This window comes from Salmo salar, chromosome 09, assembly GCF_965601325.2.
Source record: "Salmo salar chromosome 09, fSalSal1, whole genome shotgun sequence".
NCBI lineage: Eukaryota > Metazoa > Chordata > Actinopteri > Salmoniformes > Salmonidae > Salmo > Salmo salar.
In genome coordinates this window covers 71,577,258-71,595,034 of record NC_138299.1, presented here as the reverse complement: position 1 = coordinate 71,595,034, position 17,777 = coordinate 71,577,258, and the positions used below count along the sequence as shown (strand labels likewise).

General features: G+C 43.1%; 1 protein-coding gene across 2 annotated transcripts; it reads left to right on the top strand.

Moving 5' to 3' along the window:
• The first annotated feature begins 5,445 nt into the window (after positions 1-5,445).
• On the top strand, positions 5,446-17,593 carry cpxm1b (carboxypeptidase X (M14 family), member 1b). 2 transcript variants are annotated; one of them, XM_014212072.3, is made up of 14 exons: positions 5,446-6,030; positions 7,085-7,249; positions 8,913-9,022; positions 9,193-9,332; positions 9,462-9,546; positions 10,211-10,364; positions 10,487-10,578; positions 11,399-11,522; positions 14,675-14,871; positions 15,026-15,214; positions 15,665-15,959; positions 16,108-16,247; positions 16,331-16,433; positions 16,616-17,593. In XM_014212072.3, the coding sequence occupies exons 1-14, from the start codon at positions 5,595-5,597 to the stop codon at positions 16,918-16,920; spliced, it is 2,535 nt and encodes an 844-aa protein (XP_014067547.2). In that variant the 5' UTR covers positions 5,446-5,594; the 3' UTR covers positions 16,921-17,593. The 2 variants fall into 2 exon arrangements, with proteins under 2 accessions (XP_014067547.2, XP_014067548.2); XM_014212073.3 differs by lacking the exon at positions 7,085-7,249 and having other exon boundaries at positions 5,456-6,030.
• The last annotated feature ends 184 nt before the right edge of the window (positions 17,594-17,777 follow it).

Here is a 17,777-nt window from a genome sequence, read left to right as displayed (position 1 = left end):
CTTGTGTCATGCACAAAGTAGATGTCCTAACCGACTTGCCAAAAATATAGTTTCTTAACAAGAAATTTGTGGAGTGGTTGAAAAACTAGTTTTAATGACTCCAACATAAGTGTATGTAAACTTCCGACTTCAACTGTAAGTATTCAGACCCTTTATTCAGTACTTTGTTGAAGCACCTTTGGCAGCGATTACAGCGTAGAGTCTTCTTCGGTATGACACTACAATCTTGGTACACCTGTATTTGGGGAGTTTCTCCTATTATTTTCTGTAGATCCTCTCAAGCTCTTTCAGGTTGGATTGGGAGCTTTGCTGCACAATTATTTTCAGGTCTCTCCAGAGATGTTAGATCGGTTCAAGTCCGGGCTCTGGCTGGGCTACTAAAGGACATTCAGAGACTTGTCACGAATCTACTCCTGCATTGTCTTGGCTGTGTGCTTAGTGTCGTTGTCCTGTAGGAAGGTGAACCTTCACCCCAGTCTGAGGTCCTGAGCAGGTTTTCATCAAGGATCTCTCTGTACTTTGCTCCGTTGATCTTTCCCCTTAATCCTGACTAGTCTCCCAAACCCTGCCGCTGAAAAACATCCCCACAGCATGATGCTGCCACCACCATCCTTCACCGTAGGGATGGTGCCAGGTTTCCTCCAGACGTGACGCTTGGCATTCAGGCCAAAGAGTTTAATCTTGGTTTCATCAGACCAGAGAATCTTTTCTCATGGTCTGAGAGTCTTTAGGTGCCTGCAGAGATGGTTGTCCTTCTGGAAGGTTCTTCCATACCCACAGAGGAACTCTAGAGCTCTGTCAGAGTGACCATGGGGTTCTTGGTTACCTCCCTGACCAAGGCCCTTCTCCCCGATTGCTCAGTTTGGCCGGGCAGCCAGCTCTAGGAAGAGTCTTGGTGGTTCCAAACTTCTTCCATTTAAGAATGATGGAGGCCACTGTGTTCTTGGGACCTTCAATGCTGCAAAACATTGTTGGTACCCTTTCCCAGATCTGTGCATCGACATAATCCTGTCTCTGAGCTCTACGTACAATTCCTTCGACCTCATGGCTTGGTTTTTGCTCTGACATGCACTGTCAATTGTGAGACCTTGTATAGACAATTGTGTGCCTTTCCAAATCATGTCCAATCAATTGAATTTACCAGAGGTGGACTCCAATCAAGTTGTATAAACATCTCAAGGATGATCAATGTAAACAGGATGCACCTGAGCTCAATTTCGAGTCTCATAGCAAAGGGTCTGTTTACTTATGTAAATAAGGTATTTCTGTTCTTTAATTTTAATACATTTACAAAATTTCTTAAAACCCGTTTTCGCTTTGTCATTATGGAGTATTGTGTATAGATTGCTCAGGATTTTTTTATTTTTTGAATCCATTTTAGAAAAAGGCTGTAACGTAACAAAATGTGGCAAAAGTCAAGGGGTCTGAATACTTTCTGATGGCACTGTAATTTCCTTGAATTGACGTGGAGACAATGTTGATTCAACCAGTGTGTGTCCAGTGGTTTGTTTTATGAACATACTAATTGTTCTATGATAGACTCTTACATGTTAGAGCCAAATGTCTTCAACGGTATAGATGAAGAGTCTGAGAAAAAGGCCACTAAACAAAATCCGAACAACATCCAAAGGAACACTAAGACTGAGCGAGCATTATCAAATATTCTACCACTGCTTAGATTTACAACAGAAAAACTTTTCTGCAGTAAAAAATGAAAGGTGGGAAGGTCATATTTTATTTATTTGTTAAATCCGATTATAATTAGCAATTTAAATGTTGGTGCTACATTCAAAACACTTATTATGTTCAAATCAGTCCACTGGGACCAATACAACTGGGTGCTTCCTGCCTTTTTCTGCTACACATGCACAAAACCTTGCGATCTCAAAAACTGGCCTGCCTATCCCAACAATAACACACAATGTTCTGCCGTGTTTAACTACCAATGAAGTCAGGGATAAGACGCTAGACATATATTGGTCACATTATTACATCATGGGGATTTTATTGACACCAGGCCTATATTTCTTGACTAGCTTAAGAGCTGGAATACATTTTCTCTGCTGTCTCCGACTAGTTGCTCACTCTTCTTTGGCACGTGCATGTGCTGAATTAAGTGTGCATGTACATTTTTGTATGCGTTTGTATAAGATAAATATGAAAATGTGTTAAAGTTGCACATTACAATAAAACATACAGTATATTTGGTCAAGTCACAAAAATTCAGCAGCATTCCCAATATCTGTTATGTGATGTCTCTGGGCATGCTCTCATATCAAATCACATGTATTTATATAGCCCTTCTTACATCAGCTTATATCTCAAAGTGCTGGACAGAAACCCAGCCTAAAACCCCAAACAGCAAGCAATGCAGGTTTAGAAGCACGGTGGCTAGGAAAAACTCCATAGAAAGGCCAAAACCTAGGAAAAAACCTAGAGAGGAACCAGGCTATGAGGGGTGGCCAGTCCTCTTCTGGCTGTCCCGGGTGGAGATTATAACAGAACATGGCCAAGATGTTCAAATGTTCATAAATGACCAGCATGGCCAAATAATAATAATCGCAGTAGTTGTCGAGGGTGCAACAGGTCAGCACCCCAAGAGTAAATGTCAGTTGGCTTTTCATAGCCGATCATTGAGAGTATCTCTACCGCTCCTGCTGTCTCTAGCGAGTTGAAAACAGCAGGTCTGGGACAGGTAGCGCGTCCGGTGAACAGGTCAGGGTTCCATAGCCGCAGGCAGAACAGTTGAAACTGGAGCAGCAGCACGGCCAGGTGGACTGGGGACAGCAAGGAGTCATCATGCCAGGTAGTCCTGAGGCATGGTCCTAGGGCTCAGGTCCTCCGAGAGAGAGAAAGAAAGAAAGAAAGAAAGAAAGAAAGAAAGAAAGAAAGAAAGAAAGAAAGAAAGAAAGAAAGAAAGAAAGAAAGAAAGAAAGAAAGAAAGAAAGAAAGAAAGAAAGAAAGAAAGAAAGAAAGAAAGAAAGAAAGAAAGAAAGAAAGAAAGAGAGAAAGAGAGAATTAGAGAGAGCATACTTAAATTCACACAGGACACCGGATAAGACAGGAGAAATACTCCAGATATAACAGACTGACCCTAGCCCCCCGACACATAAACTACTGCAGCATAAATACTGGAGGCTGAGACAGGAGGGGTCAGGAGACACTGTGGCCCCATCCGATGATACCCCCGGACAGGGCCAAACAGGCAGGATATAACCCCACCCACTTTGCCAAAGCACAGCCCCCACACCACTAGAGGGATATCTTCAACCACCAACTTACCATCCTGAGACAAGGCCGAGTATAGCCCACAAAGATCTCCGCCACGTCACAACCCAAGGGGGGGCACCAACCCAGACAGGAAGACCATGTCAGTGACTCAACCCACTCAAGTGACGCACCCCTCCTAGGGACGGCATGGAAGAACATCAGTAAGCCAGTGACTCAGCCCCTGTAATAGGGTTAGAGGCAGAGAATCCCAGTGGAGAGAGGGGAACCGGCCAGGCAGAGAGAGCGAGGGCGGTTCGTTGCTCCAGAGCCTTTCCGTTCACCTTCACACTCCTGGGCCAGACTACACTCAATCATAGGACCTACTGAAGAGATGAGTCTTCAGTAAAGACTTAAAGGTTGAGACCGAGTCTGCGTCTCTCACATGGGTAGGCAGACCATTCCATAAAAATTGAGCTCTATAGGAGAAAGCCCTGCCTCCAGCTGTTTGCTTAGAAATTCTAGGGACAATTAGGAGGCCTGCGTCTTGTGACCGTAGTGTACATGTAGGTATGTACGGCAGGACCAAATCGGAAAGATAGGTAGGAGCAAGCTCATGTAATGCTTCGTAGGTTAGCAGTAAAACCTTGAAATCAGCCCTTGCCTTAACAGGAAGCCAGTCTAGGGAGGCTAGCACTGGAGTAATATGATCAAATTCATTGCTTGGGTCCAGTGTTTCAAAGTAAAAGGCCAAAACACTACTACACCAGGTCTAAAAGGACACAGCAGGATGTTGGGGACGAGATCCAACTAACAGAGGTCCAAATACCTGCATGTGAGAATTCATTTTCCCAGAAGAGAGTAAGTGGGGCGGAACCTGAGTGTACACTGGAAAACCTGCAACGTGACTCATTTGAATATAGCATGCATAACTTAGGGAGGACTGGAAAGTATCCTCAAGTGTTGGGGCAAATGAATATTGTCCTAACAAAACTTCAATGCATAATGCAGAAACATCCATTTATAAATCCTTACAGGTTGACAGAGAGAAATAAAATTAAAGGAGAGCTGTGAAAGAATGTTCCATTAAGTAAAGTAAGTTACTGCAGTACAATAGTAAGGCTGGTGTAAAATGTTATCCACCAAGAAATAACATAGGTTGCATCATATATGCCCACCATGTTTTTTAAAAAAAAAAAAAGATTTAAAAGTCTAATAATTATTTCCTACCCCAATCATTTATCAAAACGGTAATCAATATCTGATGACAATTATATTTCATCATTCCACAAAATGTAGATAAATTAGAGAAGACAGCTACCAAAAGATTTGTTACTTATTATGAATATAATACATTAAGCAGACAAGACAATTTCAAATGTCAATAATAGCTAAAAAAAATATTACTTGGTCTGTACTTTGGCGCTCCAAATGTTCAGCTCAAAATCTGGTCACTGGCGCCATCTAGTGAGTATCTTCCCTACCACATTTTATCCCGTTTACAGAACGTCATTTTAAATCATAGCCCTAAGATGTTAATTATTCGATGATCACAAGAAACAATCCATATGGATTCCATGTACAATTTTACAGTTAAATGACAAGACAGTAAGCCTTTTATTTCGCATTTCTAGGAGCTTTTATCACCAGTTTGTGACAAATGTCCTATACTTGCTGAGAAATGCAACATTGCCTTTAATACATCTGACATTTGTCCCAGCTCTCTTTAGATATCCCTACCAAAACATAGACAATAAATGCACACGTTATAATTTTATTAACTTAATAGGTTTTAGCAATCATTGCCATGCCAGTCCCTGCATGCTCAGTCTGAGCAAATGAAGCAATGTTCTACGTTTATCTACTATATTCAAACTGAAAGTAATTGTTGAATTTGGTGGTTGTAATACTCCGCTTTGGCCACTAGATGGAAGCACATCCCCATCAATATTTGGGACTTCAGCGTTACTTTGTTCTGTTTTGTAATCACAAGCACATCAAGCAAAAGCTGAAGCAGCTTCTGCTTTTTTCTATCAAATGAAAAGCTCATTAGCATCCTTAGTGTAAAATTATATTGCAAATAACTAGAACCGTTTTAATAATATGAAAATAATTGTGGAGCTATGGTTCAGAAAGTAGACTGTTGGACATTATTCAGTAGAACTGACCAAGACATAGTTTACAGTTCCCTCCTTTAATAATAACTACAGCCTTGTGATGATATCTTTCACGTGTACCTTTTAAAACTGTCAAACGAGGGCTCTTATTGTGAAGATTTTATAAACGTTCGGGACACAGAACATTTATGGGCAGCGGTCCCGTTACTTCTGCACGCGCAACGGATTGTGCACGGGATCCGTATTATGTAAGTCTATGGGTGGACCTTCATGTGGAGTGGGGGACGTTTAAATTGTCAATATTCACCCGGAATGTCTGAAGGGACAGTTATGGCACAAGCCCTGTACTTTACCTTTGTTTTGTCGTGTTTGATATGTGGATCACATGGTCTCGTTTCATCTGGCAATGGCACAACTACAGTGAGGTCTGTGGATTATATTAAAACTACAACTGTTACTCCGACTGAGAAACGAGATTCTACAACTAAACCAAATACAACCCAGAGCAATAAAAGCTCCAACGCACCAGCGGTAAGGTTGACATCTACAACGACTTCAAAGGTACTGGCAACGACTACTAGACCACCGAGAACGACCACCACCGCTAACTATAGTTTCAACACAGAAGACTTAAATGAGGGTATCGACAAGAAAGTGGAAAAAAGAGTATGGAACAAAGAACCTGAGGATGAACCACTCGAATTAGGTGAGCGGCATTGAAATGTATTTGCTGATGTAAAATGCAGGTCAACTGCTAAATTAAATATTGAAACAATATGATGCATTATGTGATGTGTTATTATAGACGTAGGCTAGACATTGCTGTAGATATTACAGACATTTTTAAATGATCTCATGTGTCTTTCAAGTGTCATTTTTTGGCAGATATCTGACATCTCACTTCTGCATCAAGTAAATGTGTGATATGTCTGGAAAAAGACAGCCAGGGCCAGATTACAGAGCAGGCTTGCAGGGCACGTGCCCCGGGGCTCCAACCTTCAGTGCCAACGTGTGTAGACTTGCAGGACGTTTGCTTTAAAATTGCAACATTTTCTCTCATCCTCATAGCAAAATATGAAGAATAGTATGAGATGAGCTTTAAAAACAACACATTTCTCTCTGTCCCATGGCAAAAAGTGTAAAATTGCAGGAAATTAGCTTTACAACTGCAAAATTATCTCTCAGCCTCATAGCAAAATGTGTATAATAGCAATATAAACTGCACATGTTTCTCTCTGCCCCATGTCAAAATGTGTTGAAATATGGGGAATTAGCCATTTCCCCTCCAAAAAAAGGTTTTCCCCAGGGCCCCAAATGCGGTATTTCGGCCTTGGGCACAGCCTATTGGTTAAAAAGCATCTACATTTTTATCTTTAATTACTTACATTGAAATCATTTAGACCATGTCCATCAACAAACAACTCTGAAAACACACATTGCAAACGAATGGGATAAATAACAACTGTGGAGCTAAAGGCAGGGAAAACACGAGTTACAGGGAGGGGGTTGTTATAGCTATGCTGCATTGCTGTGGTCTTGGAAACCAAGTCCAGGGGGTTGGTTCTACAAGTGTTTAGCTTGGGGATTATCAGGTTGTAATGGGAACCAGCTGTCTTGTAGACACAGACCATCAGAAAACCCTGAGTTAAACTGGCTGAGTCAGCTATCTACGTTCAGTACCAAGACACAATATCTGTAAAGCCTGAGAATGTGTTGTATAGTCCTTATCTTATGTTGATGAGATGGTTTGCCTTTTGTAGCCAAGTGGTCCACCAGGAGTGTAAAGGCAGTAAAGAAGCCTAAAAAGATATGGAAGAAGGCCAAGAAACCCAAAGTCCTACCTAAGAAGCGCAAGCCCAAGGTTGTTAAAAAAAGCAAACCCAAAATCATTGGGCACCCTTCGCTGCCAGTGAAGCCAGTGGGACGTATGTATGGGGAACTTCCCCGAGTGACATGTACAGTATGAGAATGGGTAGATGCCTAATAGACAACATACTGTATACTGTGCAGCGCTCTTTTTCCTTACCGTGCACAAAGCATGGTACATTTTCACTTCAACTTTGAAATGCATAAATGATAGACAACTGACATTGGCAGCATTGCTTGATGACAGAGTAGCTACGGTACTGGCAGTAGTAGAGCAAAACAAAACATTCCCTTGCTTAAATAGTTGTTGTGCTTTTGCATTTGTTCTCCAGCAACTGACCCTAGTCTTCTGTAGTATTTCCTGCCCATCCTCTCTCTCTCTCTCTCTTTCTCGCGCTCTCCCTCTCTCTCATTACTGCTCAGAGCTGCATGGAAGCCCCTCCCTGTGGCGGGGGGGGGGGGGGGGGGGGGGGGGGGGGGGGGGGCTGGTGCCCCTGATCTGGTCGGAAATGTGACGGAAAGAGAACTGGAATTACAGGGGCCAGATGGAGAGATATACCTTGAATAAGGAGCCGAGCCGAGTAGGAAGTTTGTGTGTAATGAGGCAGAGGGACCGTAAGGCCCCAAAGTAGGGGGACCGTGAGGCCACAAAGCAGGGGGAAGTTATGAGTTTCCCCAGTTTTTCCTCAGAAAAAGGGAGTCTAATGTTTTAAATATTCATGTTGTAGGTTGGCTGATCTGCCAAGCTGTTTTTCACCATGACTAATGTACCGGTAAAATGGTGATGAGTAACCCCAAAGGCCACTGGATAGTTTGCTGTAATATCTAAACTGCATTCTGAAAATTGTCTCTCTTCAACTGACGACACTGAAGAAACTATACAAATTGTTGAGGTTGGACATGATTTAATGCATAAAGCTTATACGAGGTTTCCTATGCTCTAAATAGGATAGCTCTAAGAAATCATTGAGTCCTTATGTTTGCCAATTCTCCTAACACAAATAGTATCAGAGTAAAAACACGATTTTCATTAAAACGACAAAACCATTGTTGACATGAGGTTAATGTCTTTGGCATCACTTCACTAGTTCAGTAGATCAGTTGGCTACTTTACTTGGCAGACTACTGTCAACAAAGTTTGAGTCGTTTTAAACAATTAGCTCTTGGAGCAGAGCAATGACCCCCGTGGAGAGATCCTGCAGGCCTCTAAGGCAAAAGGGTATTAGGGTTTTAAGAGAGACCACTCACAGCCCTAACACAGGAACTAGTGTTTAGAGGACCAGTCGACCAGGCTTAGCTCCTCAGACAATGAGCGCCTGTCTGCTCCTCACATGGAAACGCAGGAAGTCTCTCTTTCCTGCACGCTTCTGCTCTCTTTCTTGCGAACCCTTCTGCATCTCTTCATTACTTTCCCCTCTCACTCTCTTTCATGCTCAAATACCTTAGAGAATTGCGCATGTATGCACCCACTGGACACTCACTGGTTGAATCAACGTTGTTTCCACCAACTTGGAATAGATGTTGAATTGACATCTGTGCCCAGTGGGCAGTCTCTCAATCTCCCTTCTGCTACCGCTCCTGTCAAGGCATTAAATTCAACTTGTAATTCCCATGGACATGTCATGTCATGTTCATGGACAGCTTTCTTACACGTTAGATCCATTTCTTCTCTGCAAGTCAATGTTCTCCTCTGTGACCTTTTTCTCCTTACGTGACTGTCAGAGTGCCCTCCGCTGGGGCTGGAGTCTCTGAGGGTGAAGGACACACAGCTGCGGGCCTCGTCCTACAAGCGCCGGGGACTTGGACCTCACCGCGGTCGACTCAACATCCAGGTGAGACCAAGAACTAGTCTACAGGTCTCTCACCACTGTTAGCAAACACAACAAATGTTACTGCCATTCTTACCATTTTCTCCATGCATTATTCTGTGGTAACCACCTCTACAGCTTGTGTTTAGATTTGTAAAATGCACTTTGTAAATAAAATCTGTCTGTCTGGGTAGTCGGGTATTGAGGACGGGGACATCTATGATGGGGCGTGGTGCGCCCAGTATGAGGATAAGAAACAGTGGCTGGAGGTGGATGCCCGGCGACCCACGCGCTTCACCGGGGTCATCCTGCAGGGACGCAGCTCAATCTGGAGGTCAGTGGAGGTCACGGCACATGTTCACCAAGCCCCCATTGTGCAGTGATGTAGCCATAGCAATGAATTGTATGCATTGTAAATGTCGTATGGACATTGCTAATTAGTTGCCCCTGTCTTTCCTAACAGTTGGGACTTCATACTCACCTACAAGGTCCAGTTCAGTAATGATACCCTGGTCTGGCAGCCAGCTATGAATGGGACTAAAGAGGCAGTGAGTTGATTCAATACATTAAAATATGATATGTAGTAACCATAATCTATTCCCTTCTTCCCATTTTCATATCTTGAATAGCAATACTATTTGATTCCTCATTACCCATTACCCAATTGTCCCATAGGGCGGAGCACAATTGGCCCAGCGTCGCCTGGATTTGGCCGGGGTAGGCCATCATTGCAAATAAGAATTTGTTCTTAACTGACTTGCCTAGTTAAATAAAGGTGAAATAAAAATAAAAGATAAAAAATAATAATAAATAATCATTATGTGGTCCAGTGAGGTATTCATATCTATCGTGCTCTGACATCATTGACCAATGACATTCCACTGTCTGTTGGCAAGCTGACCATGGCGCTGAGAGTCTGCCCTGGCCAAAGCTGACTCCACTGTGCCAACCTTGCCACCTTGCCAACCCACAAGCCTTACTCTCCATGGGCACACTGTGGCAGATTGCACCATCTAGTTACCAGTCTGTGGCACTGGTTTGAAAATGTGACTGGCAGAGAGACGGAAACTGCAAAATTGGAAGTTATTGTATAATCTATTAAAGATACAGTCTGCAATTCGAGAAACAAGAAATAAACACTTCATTGAATATGAAGTCATCTCTTCATGGAGCATGACTTATCTCCACTATTGGCATTTTCCTGTACTGTAGGTATTTGAGGGGAACCAGGATACTGAAACTCCAGCGTTGGCCCTATTTAACGAGTCGGCAACAGTGGCGCGCTACATCCGCATCAATCCACAGAGCTGGTACGAGAACGGAACTATCTGTCTGAGAGCTGAGGTTCTGGGCTGTACCCTGCCAGGTTTGTCCACCAACATCATCACAACATCCTCCCAACACTAGATTAAGACACAGGAATCATAACCTCAACGACATTGACATTTTATTGCATTTCCATTATGTTGCGTCTTTCCCCTCCTGTAGATCCCAACAACATCTACGCTTGGCAGCAGACGGAGCAAGGCACCCAAGACAAGCTGGACTTCAGACACCACAACTACAAGGAGATGAGGAAAGTAAGGCCTTCACAGCCATACATCAACTCAACTACTTCCTGTTCTCTTCCAACAATTAACAAATATTTGACCAATAAGAATATAGCAGCAACTCTCAACTGGTGGTGTGGGGTCATAACCTAAATTTGGGTTGCGAGAGGTTTCGAATGGGTTGCGTGTGTCTGAGAGAATCATCATTAGAATTCCAAACAACTGATTCAGCATATTTTAGAACTACACAACAGTGACTTAGAAAATAATACAATTTCTCATAAAAGAAAATCCTACGCTAGCTCAGATTTTGTGATGTTGTGCATTATAAACATAGCAGCAGGGACATGGCATGCAACAGTTAGCAAGAAACTTCCTCCCTTCACTTCAATCTACTCTCTGGCGCTTGACTGAATCTGTCCTGGAAGCAGAGGGTTTCTGGTTGGAGCTCCCTCCCTCAGTCTCACCGAAAAACAAATATTATTAGGGGTTTTTCTTCTCCTCACTACACTGCCACTACCGCTCAGTAAAGAGCTTGAGGTGAGTCTGACCGGTACGATGTAACATTAGGCTCGTGTCCACACATACCGCACTCTCCCCATGTGCTCAGCAAACTAAACCAAGACTATGTATCCAGTTGGACTGTAGAAAAACTGTACTGTGCATACTGATGCTTCCTTCTCAGTCACACTTAACCATCATAAGGCAGTGTTTACTCAATCCATTCCTGGTGGACCCCCCGGATGCAAAAATATATATTTCCCCCCCAAACATGTGCATACTCTGGGGGTCCCACAGGAATGGAAGTCTAATGCCCACCAGACAACACCATAACTCTGTCCCTCCTCAGCTCATGAAATCAGTGACCGAGGCCTGCCCTGACATTACACATATCTACAGCATCGGGAAGAGTCACATGGGTCTCAAGATGTACGTCATGGAGATCTCCGACCACCCTGGAAAGCATGAGCTGGGTGAGTAGATATAGGCCTATTACACCTTATGAAGTCTTAGCATAAGGCAATGCTACATAGCTTACAGCCTGGCCTCATAGACTAGACGTAACAAATGAAATGTAAATCAGGGACACTCAAATTAGAATGATATGTTACGTTTGGTATGGTTACATAAGACAAAAGGTTACTTAAAAAAATGTCAAAAATAAAGTAGGGTGGGTGGATGGGTGGGTGGGTGTATAACGCGAATGTCTAGCAAGCCAAAGGTTGCGTGTTCAAATTTCATCACGGACAACTTTTGCATTATAGCATCTTTGCAACTACTTATGTATGTTAGCTAACCCTTCCCCTAACGCTAAAACGTAACCCGTAGCATTAGCATTAGCCAACTAGCCACCTAGCTAACATTAGCGACAACAAATTGTAATTCGTAACCTGTCATACGTTTTGCTAATTTATAAAATATATACAAATTGCAATTCACAACATACACTACATGACCAGAAGTATGTGGACACCTGCTCGTCGAACATCTCATTCCAAAAATCATGGGCATTAATATGGAGTTGGTTCCCCCTTTGCTGCTACAACAGCCTCCACTCTTCTGGGAAGGCTTTCCACTAGATGTTGGAACATTGCTGCAGGGACTTGCTTCCTTTCAGCCACGAGCATTAGCGAGGTCGGGTGCTGATGTTGGGCGATTAGGCCTGGCTATCAATCAGCGTTCCAATTCATCCCAAAGGTGTTCGATGGGGTTGAGGTCAGGGCTTTGTGCAGGCCAGTCAAGTTCTTCCACACTGATCTCGACAAACCATTTCTGTATGGACCTCGCTTTTTGCACGGGGGCATTATCATGCTGAAACAGGAAAGGGCCTTCTCCAAACTGTTGCCTAGCCCGAACCATGAAAAACAGCACCAGACCATTATTCCTCCTCCACCAAACTTTAATTGGCACTATGCATTGGGGTAGGTAGCGCTCTCCTGGCATCCGCCAAACCCAGATTCATCTGCCAGATGGTGAAGCGTGATTCATCACTCTAGGAAACGTATTTCCACTGCTCAAGAGACCAATGGCGGCGAGCTTTACACCACTCTATGAAGATTGCATGGATGTGTGCTCGATTTTATACACCTGTCAGCAACGGGTGTGGATGAAATAGCGGAATCCACTAATTTGAAGGTGTGTCCACATACTTTTGTATATATAGTGTATCATACGAATTGTAATTCGTAACATATCATACAAAAAGGATGACAGACATCCACAAATGAATACATATCATACCAAATGTAACATATCATACTAATTGGAGTGTCCTGGATTTACGTTTACTATGTAGTCCAGGTTGGAACTTATCTGCAGTGCCACTGCTATAGTACTTTGTACAGTATGCTCTCAATCCTTGTTCACTCTGACTTGTCTAAAGTGTTTGCTTTGGACTCATTGACCACGCTCGGCGCCCATTGAGCCGGTCTACCAGCTCTGGCAACCACTAATACCCCTTGCCGCCAGAACTCATAATGGGAGAGAGAGTCAGGAATGCCATAGACAGAGAACTGGTTAGCCTGTGCACTGGAATATAAGGAGAAGCCGTTTCAAACAGGCTGACTAGTCTTAAAATGACAATTTAGAATATTGGCTTGTTTTTTTAAGAGAATAAAAAGCTTTGAATGTTTTTTTGTCTGTCAACTTGACCTAATTTTGTTGTTAACCTCCAATTCCATTGGCAGAGGATAAGCCAGACTAGTTTAAATGTTCCACTGGCAAAGTCCTTTGCCTTTTCGTCCCATGTGCCAGTATGTACAATGTGAACTCACAGTCAGTGGGTTCATGGTGATAGATATGTGCTTTGTTTCTTTTGGGGGGTCCTATTTTATCAAACCCCAAATGTTTTGCTGTGACACAAGGCTTTAGGTATGATGCACTGTTACTGTAAAAACTGACCGTACAATTCATTTCATAGCTGTGAAAAAAAATACAGGCAAGATCAACAGAAAGGAGAGGACAGAAATGTAAATAGTTTATGGGAGGGTGTCTGAGGTTCTTGTTGTCCAAAGAATGTACTGTCTGTGATTTACATGCTTTGACACAGTCAGGACCTGTGCCAATCAGACTCTCTGGACAGGTGTTTTCTATCAACAATGCATTCGTTCTGTGGTTAAGACTAGGGGCCTTATTTCAACCGGAACAGTAACCAGAATTCCAGGATTCCATATCCATTCTTGCTGTGTTATGAGAACACAGTTATAAACCAACGTGGAATAGACTTTGAATTGCCGTCTGTGCTCAGTGGAAGCATATTTTTTTTAGTCTTACAGTATCTCGGAGATCCAGTTAGTAATGTTGACTTCATAGGTCATCTAGGGACAGAATTCTAATCGTTGTCATGAGATGTGAGATTTTTATTTTCTTATTTGGATCTATGGAACTATGATTTGAATGGGTGGTTTGTGTGGTGTGAATTAGAAAGGGGAGGTTAAAAAAAACATTCCAGAACATTGCACTCGGAACCTACAGAAGCCCCTTGAGCATAGGAACAGACGTGGCTTGTGCTCCTCCAAAGCCGAGAGTAATCTCCCAACCAAATCATCATTTTTTAAATAAATGATTAAGTCTGCACCTGACCTGTTAGATTCAGTCCAATCACACCAGTGTTTTGTTATGTTTGCCAAGTAAAAGCCACAGTTTTAAATGCTGTTGATTGAATTTACACTCAGCCATATCTCTTTGGGCCCGCCCCCGGAAACGTTGTTACTTGACTCATGGGAAGTTGCTCAAGGGAAGTAGTCAAAAACCAAAAAGCTATCTAGGGAGGATGTGCTGGATTTCAGAACCATCTGCCAGTGGATTATATAAGTGTAAACTAGAGCGGCATGGAAGAATGGCTTCTAACCTAATGGTCACAACCAATGATGTACTGTATATAAACCCTGGATTGCAGATGCTATGTTTTGGCCATTGAGAGACTTTGAAGCCACTGGTCGGCCATATTGGCACTACCCCATAGGAAATATATTACAACATTGGGGGAGTGCCAAGATGGAGGCTAGGTGGCTTCAACAAAGCGCCACCTATTAGTCATCTAGTGCATATATAAATCATTGGTCACAACAACTTTTGTAGCCACTGCTATGCTGTGTTTACACATGTGCTTTGTCTCCCTCTGCAGGCGAGCCAGAGTTCCGCTATGTGGCTGGCATGCATGGGAATGAAGCCCTGGGCAGGGAGCTGCTTCTCAACCTGATGCAGTATATCTGTCAGGAGTACAAACTGGGAAACCAGCGCATCGTCCGGCTGGTCAAGGAGACACGCATCCACTTGCTGCCATCCATGAACCCCGATGGTTATGAAATGGCCTTCAAGAAGGTCTCAGAAAACATGTTATAACATGTTTTGTTGTAATATAATATATTATAGTGTTATTACTGAGAGTATTTTTTTATGCTCAACATTACTGGTCAAATATCCTTTAACCATTCAAAGAGGCCCATGTTGACCTCTGACCCTTCTCTCATCCCAGGGTTCCGAGTTGGCGGGGTGGGCGCTCGGTCGCTATAGCTACCAGGGCATCGACATGAACCACAACTTTGCTGACCTGAACAAAGTCATGTGGGATGCTGTTGAATTTGACTTCCAAAATAACGATAAGTCCAAACTCATCAACCACTACATCCCCATACCAGAGTACTATACCTCAGAGGACGCCTTCGTAAGTTGACATTTAGAATTCACACGCATACATCAAATCACCAAATAGTATCCACTCTATGATATTGTGTTAGCGAATTAGGGAAAATCAAGAATGCGAAAATGTTCTTAAATCTATCTGCAAAAAGATGATTCTGCGATAATTGGCTTTAAAGTTCTGAACCCTCATTGGTTTGAATGGTATTCTTTTGAACTAAACATGAATTGGCGTATTTAGAGTACTATATAGGTAAAGAACATTGAACAGAACAAGGCTATGTCAATAATTCAATTTTGACAAAAATGCAGATACTGTGTAACCTTATAGAACCAAGCTCTTGATTTGTCATGTAGCAATATCCTTGAGAATATGTCAAAACTATCACACATAGAATATAAACCATTTCAATTGTTGTACTTCAATATATTGTTTGAATGCATTATTCCTGTGGCATTGACCTATATCCAATAGGTGGCCTTAGAGACGCGTGCTGTCATTAACTGGATGCAGAACATCCCATTCGTATTAAGTGCCAACCTCCACGGGGGTGAACTGGTGGTCACCTACCCCTTCGACAGGACTGAAGACTGGGCACCTCGCGATGACACCCCTACACCGGACAATAGTTTCTTCCGCTGGCTGGCCACGGTCTATGCCAGCACCAACCAGGTCATGTCGAATCCAGACCGCCGGCCTTGTCACAATGAAAACTTCCAACGCTACAACAACATCATCAACGGAGCCAACTGGCACACGGTCCAAGGAAGTGAGAATTCCACCGCTTTTATGGTCATGGTCATGCATTTTGTGATCTTGTTCATCTCATCGTCTTTGAAAAGCAGGGTACTGTACTGTCATTTCAAGTACCATTTTAAGATTTACATTCTTGATTATTTGCCTGAAATCTATTCCAGGCATGAATGATTTCAGCTATCTACACACCAATTGCTTCGATGTGACAGTGGAGTTGTCCTGTGATAAGTTCCCCCATGCCAGTGAGCTGCCCATCGAGTGGGAGAACAACAAAGAGTCTTTACTGATCTACATGGAGCAGGTCCGTCCACCAATAGTGTCTAGTACAGTTTAAACACAGCATGATGGTGTTGTTGATCTCTAGATTTTTGCTTTGTATTGAAGGTCCACAGAGGACTCAAGGGTGTGATCAGAGACAAAGACACAGAGGCTGGCATTGCAGATGCCATAATCAAAGTGGATGACATCGACCACCATATTAGATCAGGTGGGCTGTCTCCCTCCTCACATGCAAATTTTTTCGCATCAGGAAATTATTTAAGAAGAAAACCTCAAAATGATGTCGTAAAATTGCACCTAGAGGGCACTGCAGGAATATGTTATGAAAGGTGTAGGCCAAAGAAGCCAACCACTAACCTGTAGCCATTTTGTGTCCTGCCTGTACTGCAGTTGTTGACGGGGACTACTGGCGCCTGCTAAACCCGGGCGAGTACGAGGTCACGGTGAGCGCCGAGGGCTACAACCCATCCACACGTATGTGCCGTGTGATGTACGAGCATTACCCCACCATATGTGACTTCCGCCTCACCAAGACCCCCAAACAGAGGCTGAAGGAGATCCTGGCCAAGGGGGGCAAGCTCCCCAAAGACCTGCAGCTGAGGCTACGACAGCTGCGTCTGAGAAAACTGAGGGCCAGCACCAAGGCCATCAACAGTAGGCGTGCGGCTGCTAGCAGGAAGGCACGGGGGTCGTGATGTTGACCCGGCCTTCGGTGAACCAATCACAACACACTTTGTCTGGAGGGTTGTTGTATTTAATTGGCTCGTGAGGGAAGTTCCTGGTTTAAGTCAGTTTGGAAGTGTTTACACCATGTGGGCAGTTCTGTAGGAATAGCCTACTGAGATACAAAAAAAATATGTAAATGTTAAATGCATTGTACTTCCAGTATGGTTTAGTGATTTATTTCTGAAGAAAGGACCAGATTGTATTTAGATATTTGAATCAGATTAGAGCAAATATTTGCAAGGTGATTTTGGATTAAAATATTATTTTCACTTGAAGAACTCAGGTTAGTTACAACAACAAACCAAGTGGCATGATGCTGTTCAAATCCACCGTTGGGTAGATATACCACTATTCAAGTAAAATTCATGCCACAAATTACAGACCAAACTCAATGAGAATAAAATGACTCATGCATCATGTCATAGAGACGAGAGCTCTGCTGTTACAGTCTGGAACTGATAAGAGTTCTACATGAGATATTTTAAATCTATTCAAATGAAATTATATGATTTTTAATGTTTGTCTTTCTTTGGTTCATTTTTATACTACCAAAATTAAATGCTGGCATTTGGATGTCCTTGCAAGCCAAGAGACAATGTTATGAATGGATCCCAAATAAAGCTTTACTTATAAACACCAATAGTCCAAAGTCAAACCGATGTCTTGTTTTCTATGGAGTTGCATATCCTGTTGCCGCCGTCGTCCTCCATGGCGTTTGCGGCTGACAAAGCGCCACCACAGGGTAGTGATCAGGGATAGGACGACGCAGGCCAGTGCCACGGAAACGCCCACCCACATCACCACCGACAGCTGCCTGCTTCTCTGC

What these genes read in the sequence shown, in the direction of transcription:
- cpxm1b (XM_014212072.3), top strand. Translation starts at nt 5,595, where the DNA reads ATGTGGAGTGGGGGACGTTTAAATTGTCAATATTCACCCGGAATGTCT. An exon ending in GGACGCAGCTCAATCTGGAG is followed by an intron (nt 9,333 to 9,461) that starts GTCAGTGGAGGT and finishes CTTTCCTAACAG; the next exon opens with TTGGGACTTCATACTCACCT. An exon ending in TGAATGGGACTAAAGAGGCA is followed by an intron (nt 9,547 to 10,210) that starts GTGAGTTGATTC and finishes CCTGTACTGTAG; the next exon opens with GTATTTGAGGGGAACCAGGA.